The 14,977-nt window shown below is 36.1% G+C and overlaps 2 protein-coding genes across 6 annotated transcripts in view; one reads left to right on the top strand and one right to left on the bottom strand.

Moving 5' to 3' along the window:
- Window positions 1-2,724, top strand: part of LOC112051405 (U7 snRNA-associated Sm-like protein LSm11) — a 58,828-nt gene extending 56,104 nt beyond the window's left edge. Inside the window, exons 3-4 of the mRNA XM_024090031.2 lie at window positions 4-151; window positions 1,419-2,724. Coding sequence (XP_023945799.1) covers window positions 4-151; window positions 1,419-1,597 — 327 coding nt within the window. The 3' untranslated portion in view covers window positions 1,598-2,724. The remainder of the gene's footprint in view (window positions 1-3; window positions 152-1,418) is intronic.
- LOC112051403 (ecdysone-induced protein 74EF) overlaps window positions 1-14,977 on the bottom strand; it is a 249,748-nt gene that overhangs the window by 206,774 nt on the left and 27,997 nt on the right. The gene's annotated exons all lie outside the window — the stretch shown is intronic.

Here is a 14,977-nt window from a genome sequence, read left to right as displayed (position 1 = left end):
CAGATAACGACCCGCAACGCGAACGGCATACGAGGAGTGCTGCACGCGACGCTCGTGGCGTTCGACAAGCAGTGGAACATGGCGCTCTCGGACGTGCTCGAGATATGGAGGAGGAAGGCGCCCAAGAAGAGGAAGATACCGCCCGCCTTAGGTGGGTAATGTACAAAAAAATATACATTCATAATATCTTACTTCTTCTTCTTCTTCGGCCTCGCCTTTTCCCGTTTATACGGGGTCGGCTTTCCCAATCATGTGGCGCCATTTTGTACGCTCCTTTGCGTCATCGTCTGTCATGCCCTTATCTTTCAGGTCCTTACGGACCTTCGTTAACCACGTTGTTGGTGGTCTTCCCTTCCCCCGCTTCTTAGTATCCATGGAAAGGCACTTTTTTACGACATGGTCATCTGGTCTTCGCATCACATGATATCCTACTGATATATATAATTTGTTTGGATGTATGTTTGGATGTTTGTTACTCTTTAAAGCCGCTACTACTGAAACGATTTGACTGAAATTTGGAATGGAAATAGATTTTACTCTGGATTAACATATAGGCTACTTTTTATCCCGAAAAATCCATGGTTTCACGAAATTTGCGAAAACTGATGATTTTGATGATATGAATGTTTGTTACTCTTTCACGCCTCGACTACTGAACCGAATTAGTTGAAATTTGGTATTGAGATATATTATAGCCTTTATCCCGGAAAAATCCATGGTTCCCGAGGGATTTCTGAAAAACTAAACTCTACGCGGACGAAGTCACGGTCGTCTGCTAATGAATGTATATTTTTAAAGACAAGTTTTTATCTCGCGAATGCTCTAAAAATAAGAAAATCTTTTAGGTATAATACACTCGTATATTAATAAAACAAAATACTCCGCGGCGTCTGTCTGTCTGTTCGCTATAAACTTAAAGACTATTTCATGCTTCAATAGATGGAGCTAAGAGTGCAACTACAATACGTTATACACATTTTAGTTTATAAAAAAATTGTCGCGTTCGTCGAAATTTGACTGGTGGGAATTGGTGGAATTTGGGCTGGTGGGAGGCTTCGGCCGTGGCGTTCGGAGGCCGTCAAACGGTACGATGTCGTGTAGAAACCGAAAAGGGGTGTGAATTTTCATCCTCCTCCTAACAAGTTAGCCCGCTTCCATCTTAGACTGCATCATCACTTACTATCAGGTGAGATTGTAGTCAAGGGCTAACTTGTAAAGAATAAAAAAAAATAATAAAAAATTCTACCTTTCGAAAAATTTGCAGGCGTCCGCTGGTTTACTATAAAAATTAAACAAATATTCGTAGCTTTATGTTCCTACTATTAGCTGTTAAACCTCCATGAGGCATATTCATGGCTGCAGCATCAAGTCTATCATTCTAATGTATCGTATAACACGTCGACGTAAACCATTCACAGGCACGCCGGTACCAAAAGGCACGGCGGCTTCCATATCGGCAGTGCCGGTCGTCACTGAGACCAATGTCGGCGGCGGCGTCCTGGAGTGCACCAGACATCTGCCGCAGATCATGGTGCGAGGGGAACACGTTGTGATGGTCAACATCGTCGAACGGTCCACTGCACTATCACAGCAATAAGTGTTACGACTATAGAGTATTTTATGGATTGCAAGTCTATCAGTTTCCTACCATAGCAAGGTATGGTCCATAATTGGTAAGGAATTTGGACCGTGGAGGTTGTGGTCGTGAAATCTTGTCTTTAGTCGCCATACCCGTGGTACATCGTGGTAACTCTTAGACATTGGTCTTTAAAGCTTAATTTTTAACAGTGTTTTGGGGTTGCTGTGAAACTAAGTGACTGACGACTGGGGAGATGATATCTAATATTACACTGAAAAATTAAAAAAATACACTTTACAACGCTAATAACGGATCTGCCCTGTAGCCAAGTGGCACGTCGATTCTCTTTCTACGATCGCAAACGCTTCGAAAACTAGAAAAATGTATGGGAATGACATTTGCTATAGACAAGTCACGTGATCCGGTTCTGTCATTCCCATACATTTTTCTAGTTTTCGAAGCGTTTGCGGGTTTGAAACCTTTGAAACCTGCTAACCCACCACAGTCCAAACTTCTTGATAGGGTGCTGTACTTAACTGTTGTAATTGTATTTAAGTGTAGAAGGGATACAATTAATCAGTGTTATATTACAAGTATTAAATGTTATATTACAATGGCAACTATCTTAATACCGAGATAACAGTACAGTTTGAGCGTATCATTCATCAGTTATTATGTCTGTTGTAATGAACCACCAACACAACTGTATAATTTTGCATCCAGATCGATGATTAGGAATCTCATTCAATTCAAGTAAAGTTATTATATTTCAGTAAGGTAGTTTGACATAAATCGTTGCTGTAACTCACTCATACCATTTAAAAATGTAGGTATTAATTGTTATATAAGCTCTCCTATTGTATTAGGTAGGTATATTGTAAGAAATAAGTGTTATATTACAAATAATTGATGTTATATGTACATTGTACAACTAAAATTCACTGCGGGCGGTGACTTCTAGTCTAAGTCTAACTCGTGTCTAGAACTTAAACGTGCAACGAGTTTTCATTTTCATTCAAAATATTTAGACACGAAATGGTTTAATTCGCTTTTAGAGGGCCACGGAGGGAAAATGGAATTAAATGAAAACACGCTATTATACGCTATTTTGACAATAAAAAATATTTTTTGTAGAGAAAAATAAACCGCTTTTTATTTATATGTATAAATGCCTGGTTGTTTTACGCCTTTAGCAAAGCACCTCTTTCAGGAATATTTTTTACAGTAAGCCAATAAAAAATGCGTATTAGAATATTAAATCTTAAAGTCACTGGTTTACGGATGTTATTGTATTATCTTTACCATTGAAATCGTAAGAACAATACATTTATACATAAACAATTAAAAAATCAGTGTTATTATTTAGTTACGTTTACAATTCGGTCGCAGCTTCAATCTTCTCATGATTGTCGGAGGAAATTAAACTATCGACAATGCTTGTGAGAAAGAATTATAAACTCCCACTCCCATAATTTTAAGCAACATATTTAGTGCTAAACGCCGTCAACTTTTGAAATATTTTGAACAAAATATTATTAAGCCGGAGTCAACGCCAGGTCATGAGTTCGATCCCCGCTCGCTGGACTATTATATCGTACCTACTCCAGACTTTCTGACTGTTTGAAGGGAAACGAGAATATTGGATATATTTAAAAAAGATAATAAAATACAATCATCTCAGAGCCTGTAAAAACCGTCGGCATCTTAAGCTTCGTGACAACCCTTCGCCAGAGACCCGTAAAGTTTAATATTTATTTGTGTTTTTCAAAGGGGTGAAAATGTTTTATCAGCGAATGAGATGAGAGCTGTCACTCTCACTCCCAGTTAAATAGATCAAAGAATCACTACAACCGTCGCGTCGTCCAGAGATCAAAACTAAAAAGCATCACCAATGACAATTCATGACTCTTGGGTACTCAAGCATGTAACAGTTAGATAGACAAAGTTTAAAAATCTATCTGTTGTGGCTATCATAGTCATAACAATTTTTCTTTTAAATCACAAAAGTCGCTCTAACTAAACCACTCGTAACTCCCAAATGAATGGACTGATTTAGATGCAGTATTTTTAAGAGAAAACTTATTATCATTTGCAAAAATTGTTGACGGTTTTAGGTCATTTCTGTCAAGTCGACGACGTGTTTGATGTCGCCGAGGAGCAGGTTCATGGCCGGGGGGAGCGACGCGTGGGTGACTGGACGCGCGCCAGGGGGCGACGCTCGCGAGTGCGTTGTCACTCACCGGCTGGCGAACTGTTTCTACAGACTAACACCTTGGTACAACGTCTCTAAGGGTTAGGTATTAGTTTAACCACTTATGTTCGCAGCTGGAGCAGCGTCTACGTGCTTTAACACTAAATGTGGGATCAGAAACTGAATTGACTTCGCTAAAACTCTAGAATGGCTTCCGGAATAACTTGTTTGTTTGTTTGTTTGGTATAAAAGTTCAAAATAAGAGATTTAAGAACAAGTGAAAAATGCCGGTACCGTGTAGAAACCATAAAGGGGTGTGGATTTTCATCCTCCTCCTAACAAGTTAGCCCGCTTCCATCTTAAATTGCATCATCACTTACCTTCAGGTGAGATTGTAGTCAAGGGTTAACTTGTAAAGAATATAAAAAATAATTTTATGTGAAAAGCCAACGTCTGCATTATGTTGCTACAATGCCGCTAATCATACAGATAGAACAGCAATTATTCTGGAAGAAGAAATGTGACAAAACTGGGGTCATCGTCGTCACCGCCAATCAAAACACCATCTACTGGCTAACTTGGAGTTGTCAGTAGTGCCAACACTCCAAATGTAATAATTAAAAAAAACTGCAATTTGAATTTGGAAAACTCGCAATGAGTATATCGTGAAAGCGCGCGATAACTCTCACTCAGTGCTGGGGCGGCCGGCAGCGCGCGAGGTCGACGCACGGTCGCCGGCGGTCATCTGGAGCCGGGTGCGACGCCCGAACGCGTGAAAATGGGAAAACAATTGTAGGGAACAATGCGTAGGTTACCACTCCGCCCGTGGCGCGAGCGCTTCCGTATGGGGTTCCATGGTTTACGATGTTTTATGTGACGTCCCCTATGGGTGCCTACACGCGGGTGTAGTATAGCCATTTAGTTTGCAAATTTTCAATGCCCAAGATTTTTTTGATGAATTGAATTCATCAAAAAAATCTTTGAAAGAAAGAAAGCAAACTATTTTTTTAATTGGTCAGAAACTACGAGCTAAGTTAAAATAAAATCTTTTATTTTATGTCATTCCCATATTTTTTTAATTTTCAAAGCGTTAGCGTTTGTAGAAAGAGAATAGATGTGCCACATGGCTACAGGCCTGGTTTCTTCTGGTTCTTAATATAAACTCTAACTCCAAAATAATGGTAAAGTCAGACGTAATTGGCTGACACTTTACAAAAGCTTTTGAGTTAGGTCTGGAGAAAACAATTTTATCTAAGTCAGTTTAGTCTAGTCAGAAGCGAAAGATATGTAAATCTCACATTCAATAGATATGATAAGAAAGTATCTCCCTATAGATATGAACTATTTTTATCTGATCTGAGACGTTTTTATGCTATAAGTACATTGGCATAGGCAGAATAGAATCATCATCATCATCATTAATCAACCGATATTCGGCTCACTGCTGAGCTCGAGTCTCCTCTCAGAATGAGACTGGTTAGGCCTAATAGTCGACTACGCTGGCCCAATGCGGATTGGCAGACTTCACACACGCAGAGAATTAAGAAAATTCTAAGGTATGCAGGTTTCCTCACGATATTTTTCCTTCACCGTTCGAGACCGTTATTCTTGGAGGTCCATGTAAGAGGCCTATGTCCAGCTGTAGACGTCCACCGGCTGATAATGATGATGACGGGTCTGGCAGTGTGCCAAAAAATCCAGTCTGATGATGATGAGGTCTCATTATTAGGAAATCCACGCAAACTACCCATGTATTATTAACCGCATACAACGGCAGGAAACGGTCGTATCTTTGACTGCGGGCATCTTAAAGCCCATTAGCCTCACATCGTTCATCTCGCTGTCGAACAAAGGGCTCAATCATCCGCGTGGAACGAGGAAGCGAAAATATGCGAACTTTCTCCGCGCACCCATAGTTCCGGAGACGGCGGCGTTACTCAGAGGGTGCGTATAAATAGGACTCTAGGAGAGTTGCGCAACGATGCGCCGGCCGATGCACCGCCGCCCGGCGCCACCGACAGTTAACAGTTGATTAACGTAACCATATTTTAAAGTGCAAGCTAGGTTAACGAATTTTCAATGATTTACTAAATCACCAATTATCACAGCTCAAGTGACAAACATAAACAACAATTGCAATACGTTATTTATTTCATTTGGTTCAAAAAATTGAAACTAATTATTTTGATAATTAGTTTCAATTTTTTGAACCAAATGAAATTTTAATTTTAAATTAAACGTAATATTTCTTAAAATAAAAAAAATATTATTTTAAACTGAAACATGTCAACAAACAATATTATAGAATACGATCAACGATACGATATACAAACTATATATGTATAAATGGTTGTGTGAAAATCGAGATGTAATTGACCTTTGTATGTTTTTTATACCTATAGATACTATGCAGTATTCATATCCATTTAATTTCATTATTTTGGGATTCCGTTCTAAGTTGTTGTACTGTTAAGTCAATAATAAATCTAATATTTGGCACACTATTTATTTAAGGAAGGCTAGAGCTTGCGGCCTGATATTTCATTAACAGTGATAAGGTCTAGGTTGAGGGACACTTACTAGTGACACAAAAGAGTTGCGCCAAAAACCGGTTACAACAGGTTAACATGATGTTATGCACGAGTTTAATGTTACATAACTTGTTTATTTATGATCGTATCTTTGTTCTCGTATACGTGTTTATTAATAGTTTACGACTCTTTGTGTTGTACTGTAAAATCAGTACTTTTGAACCTAATTAAATAAATACGCAACTAATAAAGCAAGTCTTAAACAATCTATTTTTGTTATAATTTTATTTATTTACATATTTTGTAATACAGTACTGTATTTAATCATTTTAAATAAAATAGAAGATTCGTCACCATCAGTCTATTTTAATGATCTACTAGAAGGCCAAACCTCATTCTTTCTAAAACAAGAGATAATATGGAGCTTTGACCCACCACGCTCTTCCAGGTTAACTAAGCTATTTAAATTAAGAAATCTTATTTATGGTGGGAAATCCTATCATTTTACGGACATTCTCATAAATTACCTATGGGAAAATGGCTTGGTAGGCACATCAAAGATCATCGGATTATGTTACTCACACACGACGCACATAAAATATGAACACGTCGCTCGTATAAGGCTAACGAGTCGCCGCGGAGACACTTCCGTAATGTACATAATAATAAATGTACAATAATGTTATTTAAATTATGTATAATGTACGCGCGGACCAATGTCACCCACTATTCTTTTACGGCGTAAACCTTGATCGGCTCACTCCGCAGACAAGTTCCATGCAGCCTTGGGCTAACAAAACTACTTTGGCGTGAATATGTCTTTGAATTGTGCTCTACAGTGGGAGTTTGACGGCCCAGGAGCTCGTGATCCAAGACCACTTACACTAACCACTGGACCAACGAGACACTTGTAGTCGGCTAAGATTTTTTACTAACAATAAAAATAAAAAATTGTTTGTTTTAAAATTAGATTAAAGCCGCTTTTGATTGAAGCAAAGACAAAAGGGCGAGCAGAATTGAGGTCGATTTTTAACACGTCCTTTGGACGTAATATATTAACATAAGTAACAAAAAATAATGGATATGAATATTCATTGTAACTGATTAGCTTAGATTAATTAAATAGTTAGGTACCTAAGTTTTAAGTGATAGTGTAGGCGTCAACACCGAATATAATAATATTCTTAATATAATTCGAAGGAATATACACTAATATTATAAAGTTGAAGTTTGTTTATTTGCTTGAACGCGCTAATCTCAGGAACTAATGGTCCGATTTAAAAAATTCTTTCAGTGTCATATAGCCCATTTATCGAGGAAGGTTATATATTATCAATATTATTATTAAGGAGGAAGGCTATATATTATCCCCGTATTCAAAGGGAAATGTAACCACGCGGGTGAAACAGCGCGACGTCAGCTAGTGTCATATAAAACATTATTGACCAAAGCCATTTAACATTAAGTTCAATATTTATGCTGTTAATCAGAAGAACAAATAAGAGTAAATGAATAACCATGTTTGTAATCTCCAATAATTGCAGCAGATATTTTTTTATTTCTTAATTTTTTTATATCTTAATAAAATATAATAATTGCAGTAGATAAGCAATTAAACAGTTTTGATGACGTGTTTTCCAAAACAAGAAATGAACTTCTGTTATAGGCAGACTGCTCTATCTTTATATGTAATTATTTATCATCATAAATGATCTTCCATTAAATACTAATTGTCAGGTGTGATCACAGTAAATCCCAAATTATTTTTGGTGACGCAACGTAATAAAACACATAATACAGATAACAGTTTAAAAAAATTATACATTCACAATACATAAAAATCTTTAAAATGTCAGACGAGTTTAAATGTTATAAATACTTAATAAAGTGTTAATTTATTACGACAGTTTATATTTCCGGTTCTTAGTTGAAATAAGTTAGAAACAATTCAGCATTTAGAAATAATTTCTCATAAAGTCTAGACTAATTGGCTTAAACTATAGTATTATACAAAAATATACATTTATAATTATAAAATTTCACTCTATTTTTATGAATACACTTTTTTTAGAAACTTTTTATTAAAATCTAAATTATTATCATAAAATATGAGAATTTTGTAACTCTTTCTATTAATAAAAGTTTTTAAGTAAGCACAAAAGTGGATATTGTTTGATTTAATCGAATCGTAATCAAATTCTACAATTATTCTAAATCAATATCAACATAATTACAACTTGAATGATTAATTAAACAAAATTATTTCACAGAGTAACTCGAGATGTATTTATCAGCCCTTGTTTATATTTTCTTCGTTTTGATTTCCTAAAAAAGTTACGCCGATACGCTTTTAGAATGCTAAAAAATCTTTTGTCATTTAACTACTAGTCAGTTTGGCAGAGTATATTCGATATTAAATAACAGTAGTTTATCACGATAACGCTTAATTTCTGAGCTTCTCCTTCTTCTCAGCTCTACCAATAATAGCGTAATAATTGCTACCAATAATCAAAAAATAGACTGGACTTTTAAAACTAATCCTCTATTTTATTCATTTTGAATAACCATGGTTTAACTTTAGTTAAATCAAGAGCGGTGGGCCCGGCGCGTTCGCTTTACTCTTTTTGTATTCGTTCTTGCATCTAAGTTGGGAGCGTGTGACCTATTTACTGCAAATAGCGTCAGCGGGGACTCGAACCGCCAGCCGCGGCTCCACGTGCCGGCTCGCTGCCTCTCATTCCTCTAACATTAGTAAGCGAAATGTACAGTCGTTTAGAAACGTATTTACGTCATTCTAATTTAATAGTTGTAAATTTCGTCCGCGAATACGCTTTGTAGCAAAGTTGTGGCTTTAGGATCTACATCGCTTGCAATAATACCTACTAAGTAGAAGAACTTTATTTATGTTGATAGACAACGCAAATTAAATAATTATGTAATCTAAAATATAAATATAAAACAGTTCATAAAAATATAATATTAACAATCTTCAGTTAGTATTTACTGGCTGATCCCGGTATACTGTTGTTGGAATACAGAGACCATAGTAAGTCACTTTAGTTTTAAACTTTCATTAAGATCTGTTGAGCCTCTCTGAGATTAAAACTACTGTAAGCAACACGAAGTTCAAGAAACTGACTGCCAACCTTCGCTAATCGGAGAGGCACCATAAGAAGAAGAAGCAACTCGACTGTATCTTATACAATATACTAGCGGACGCCCGCGACTTGGTCCGTGTGAAAATTCTACCTTTTTTCCGTCCTGTCACAAAATCCGTTCTTTTGGTTCTTAAAGGATAAACTAACTTCCTGCCAAATTACATCTACGTCAAGCGGTTTTCAATATTTCATTATCAGTGGCTTTTCGCTTTTATACATAGAATCTATTATAGTTTTAAAATTATTTCGCCTCAAGTTACGAACTGAACATAATAAAGACACAGCTTTAATACGTCAAACAAGATTATTATCTGTAGCCGAGATAGTATTAAGATTTCACAAAGAAAGTATTGGAATAGCTTTATTTAAATAGCGTCGATTGTTAATAACTCGAAATCGATTTGCCGACGCTAATGTAGGGAAAATAAAACAAAAGTTTCGCCGAGAGTAAGACATTAAAGACCCGTAGAAAAAACTATATTAGTGACTACAGCAGGTGTGAATGTTGTAGCTCTTTTTGTAGTAGCAGTTTTTATACTGCCTTGACTACAGTCTACAACCATGTCTGATGGATACGAGTAAGATGAGGTGTATGTTGGGCGTTTAAACAAAATATAATACTTATTAAGAACACTTAACAAGAGTTGATGAAAGACAAGTTGAATAAAAAAAATATAGGTATGTTTATTAAAAACAAACTTTTATGTAAATACACTAACTTAAATGTTTGCCAAGCAAAATGTATCCTTACTCGATGAGTTTTAATTTGTTCTGGAGCTTCTTCTTCAACTTCATCCGCAGAAGAAAGAAATCATAAGTGTATATCTATCTATACCTTGGTTGCTAGTCAAGCAATAAAACATGCTTGTCTTAAAGTATGACCTAGCCATAAGTTTCTTGTTTCATGCTAAAAAAACTAATCAGATAGGTATCGTATGCAAGGAGGGGCCGTGAAAATTAAGTTATTCGTCCTTATATGGTTTCCATATCGGGTGGCAGTTGAATCGGATTCTTCGCCTACGAACAACTTCATAATTAATGACTCAATCGATCGCTGACCTTCGCCAAAACGCAAGTGGGCTCGATTCCTATGTTCGATTAGTGACGATGTCGTGTTGAGTTATCAATTTGCGTTCATCAATCACTAATTGCACCTTTGCTTTGTGGTAGAATTGAAATATTGGAGCTTCAATTAAATATTTATAATTCAAATTGTATAATATTACATACAATTAAATAGATCGTTATAATAAATAACGGATTTGCATAATTTTTATATGTCTCACTCGGAAAATGATATATAAGGTAATAATCGATGTATTATGTTAAATTATATATAAAAAAACATATTACATGTCATATTTTACAATCATGAAATAAGTTCATTTTGGTGTATAATTAATTTGGATTGTCTTGTCTGTATATTTACTAAAAAATACAATAAAAAACCTTCAATAGAAGTTTGTATTCATATAACTTGAATTTATTATTTTAGCTACTATTACTTTATTAACAGAAATTTAATTGGACCCGACTAATGTTACCTAGATAACAGAGTAATTAGTCACCCCAAATTTTTAAATCAAAATTATTTATATTATATTAAAACAAGCTACAACTAGAACGTCTTCATAGATAAAAAACTTACATATTAAACTTGGCATAGATATAGATTACATTCTTGGATATAGGCAATATTCTCACAAAAACGGTATTTACGAGAATGAAACCACAGTGCACAGAGAGTATATTTTAAAAATTAAATATCTAAATTCACGAAAAAGACGAAAGCTTTTAAATTTTTGGCGTCAGTTAAAACCCAATTAGTCACACAAAATTATACTACAAATAAACGAAGTCTGCTTATACCAGAATAAAACAACATCACAAAACATGTAATCAGTGTTCAAAGTATTCATAATCAACGAAAAATAAAACAAAAAAAGAAATATAGCAAAAATGTCACAGCCAAGATATGACAGAGACAGATTATACCTGCCCACCGGCCTTTGACGACGAAATAGACCACCTGTGGCATTAAGTGTGACATTTCAAAGCCAAATTAGCTTTTAAACTGTTTAAATTAGTCACATCGGTACCACGAAACCGTACCTTTGAACTTGGATTTCTTGTGATTTAAAAATAAATTTTCCTGTATGAACAATGAATTTATTTATTTTAATAATCTCCACGAAAAACCGATGAATCCAAGCGACAATGCATTAAGGAATGTTTATTAGAGTACATGTGATCCAAATGAAATAGATATTTTTTAATTTTGCCTGTAGGTAGGTGAGGCAAGGTAACTTTGTTCTTCAGAAATTGAACTTTTCTATACTAATATTATAAAGAGATATTTGCTTGGTTGTTTGCTACGAATATGACTCCAAAACTACTAGACTGATTTTTAAAATTCTTTCACAAATGGAAAGCGACAGGTAATTTATGCTTTATTTTATCCCCCGTGTTCCCACAGGAACAGGAACTACGGGAACAGAGGGCGAAGAAGCGGGGAACTATTTTTAAATTTTTGGTCTAGAGAATTTGTTTATGTTTTAAAGTTAAGGTATTTAGATTCTGCTTTTGCAATCCAACTTAACTTTCCAGCTCATTGTTGAGAGCGGATACTCGTAGATACGAACTGTTGACTTGACAAATGGGCTTTCGTAGATGAATTACCACTATCTTCGGCTTGCCATCGCCGATTCCTCGAGCGTCCATTATTACTGATGCGGTGTCTACATAGATATTTATGTAAACTTTAGAGGAACTAAAAGAGAAAGCCTTCGACAGATTAGTTAGAGATACTATCGGCAATAATGTATACAAACAAATTTAGTTAAATAATTCGTTATACAAACTGATAACCCTTTGATGTTAAGACACAAGCATCGAACCTTACTATAAAATAAAAATGCAGTCTCACGTGGGCGAAGTCTCGGGTGTCCACTAATTTCTAATATCTCCAACGAAGTGTGTGGTGAGATGGAACATAACTTTATTAATAATTTATTTATTTCTAGGGATTCAATATATCAAGATGATTACAATCATTAATAATACCAATTTCACTAAAAGTACTTTACTTGATAAGTCATCTTCGTTCTATATAAGATTTTGATTTTTTTAACGAACTCAGGAAAGTGGGGACTTAAATACTTAGGCAGCCGAGTTTTAAGGAATTATTTTACTATTTGGTGGGAATCCCGCTTTCTATGAATGGGCATTACGATTGTGGAATAGGTATTCCCGGATTTCCGTTTATATTTGTTACCGTGCGGATATTTTTTATTTTTCAATTATTTGCCTTATGATATTGTCTGATCTGTCCGTAATTCAAAGTATAAACATCTCGGATTATCTCCAATCGCTCATACATAACTCTACGCAACAGACTCGAACGCAACTATCGCTAGAGACTTGCATGCGCCGGCGCAGTGAAAGTGCTTTCGCGCGCCCGTTGCCCCGGTCGACGACCTTCACGCGAAACGACGCCATACAATAGAGTGGGACGGCTACGTTTTCTCAGGAAAGCCGCGAAAAGCCCGGCGCAGGGCGCGAAAGTTAGTCCATCAGGAAATCGTCGGAGTAAAGCCGAGCCAAATGATTTTTATTATGGTTTTACTGCCAGTAAAAAGTTTATTGCGTACCATTGTACACCGACCTCGTTCCACGTTTACGTTCGCGCCGGATTTTCTTCGCTTTTCCCGAAAATGGCGTCCTGTTTTCTGTTCCTGGTTCGGTACGAACTATCGTTTTATAGTTTGTTATGTAAATCGCTATTGATATTTTATCCCTTTGCCGGTTGTAAATCGTTTTCGTTGTCACAATATAAGTTTTAATGGCGACATAAATTATTTGATAATTTTATATCTACACATTAAAATTTTAAAGTAGATTTTTCGTCGACATTTAGGAATTACTGAGTTTCCTCAAGATGTTGCTTTTTACTAGTAGTATAGTGTTTTTCAGATAGCATGGGTACGGTGACAGTTCATTCCACTTTTGCCGCGATTCACGATAATAGTACGTATTATAAACGCCATAAAGCAACTGTTACCGTACCCATGATATTTGAAAAACACTTTAGTGTCCTTACTGCCAGTGCAGGAATTAAAAAAAAAGTTTAAAAGAAAGCTCTGGAAGCTACGTCATTACTATTTGTTACGAGTCACACGTAACCGCCATTACCTGTCGGCAGCGCGGCAACAATCGCTTGATGCTAATCAGGGAGAAAGTCACAATTAAATGCTCATCGTCATCTTTGGGTTTGTTTTGTGTATGATTACTGCACTTGTGTTGATGCTTTAGGAAATTCTGCATTCCAAATTCAAAATTAAATATTTTCAACCCCCTACACAAAAACGAAGTGGTGTTATAACTTGAGGTCCTAAACGGTAAACCGATTTTGATTTGGTTTCTTTTCTTGTTTGCGAGGTGTCTTTATAGTAATTGATTATTTATATTTATTAATTAGTCGGGAAGGTTTATTTAAACCTATGTTTGATGAAAATCGGTTCAAGATGGGTGCCGTCACTAAACGGCTGTTCACATATTTATTCACAAATCCCTCAAATGAAAGGGGTTTTTATTTATTTCTTATTAACATTCGCTTTGAGGCTCTAGAAGTGGCTAGTTGCACCGTCAAGGACATACTGTTAAAAATAAATCTTCTTTCAGCAATCATACCATGTAAAGACCGTCAGAGATTTAGAAACAACTTGTACCTACAACAACTTATACCTATTACAAGTTAGCCCGTTACCATCTAAAACTGCAATCAACACAACCTCAGGCGATATCGCAGTCATACATGACTACAGTTATGACAAATTGATTGTCAGTGATTTATGATTTCAGTCATTTGAGGATGAAACTTAATCATAAACAAATACCAATATTCGCATTTCCTTGTAAGAAAAACTTGTGCTAGAAATGGAAACGGTTATTGTCAGCGTTGAAGCCCGGACCTCTTGGCCAAAGTTCAACCCCCTAACTGTAGGGTTGTAGATGATTAAACTTACTTAGTACAGAAAACAAACTTAGATTGAATGGCCCATACGACTGAACACAAACAAGTCAATATCTCGTAAGTAGGTATAGTATGCGCATTATCATCTGAGTCGTCCGGTCATAAAAGTCAATAGTACCAATGTTACGTTGCTAACTTGCCATTCAAAAATCTGTTACGCAATTTGTCCCGTGCGCAGTGCGAAGTGCGCAGGTCACACGCGATGCGTAAATAAACACGAACCGGTGATAAGGGTGGGGGTGCAATGAGCGCAAAGGGCTGGAATTGTTGAATTTTCGAGTTATATGTGCCTCTGAAAAAATGCCTTAACTTGTAAATGTGACCAATATTCCATTTTTTCAAACGGTAAAGAAAAAACATCGTGAGAAAACCTGCATACCTGAGAAATTTCTTAATTCTCTACGATGTGATGTCTGCCAATCCAAATTTGGCCAGCGTGGTGGACTACGGCCTAACCTCTCTTAATTTGAGAGGAGACTCGTGCTC

This window comes from Bicyclus anynana, chromosome 4 (assembly GCF_947172395.1).
Source record: "Bicyclus anynana chromosome 4, ilBicAnyn1.1, whole genome shotgun sequence".
Lineage (NCBI taxonomy): Eukaryota > Metazoa > Arthropoda > Insecta > Lepidoptera > Nymphalidae > Bicyclus > Bicyclus anynana.
Note: the sequence above shows the minus strand (reverse complement) of the source record. Positions and strands in the feature narration are given on the sequence as shown.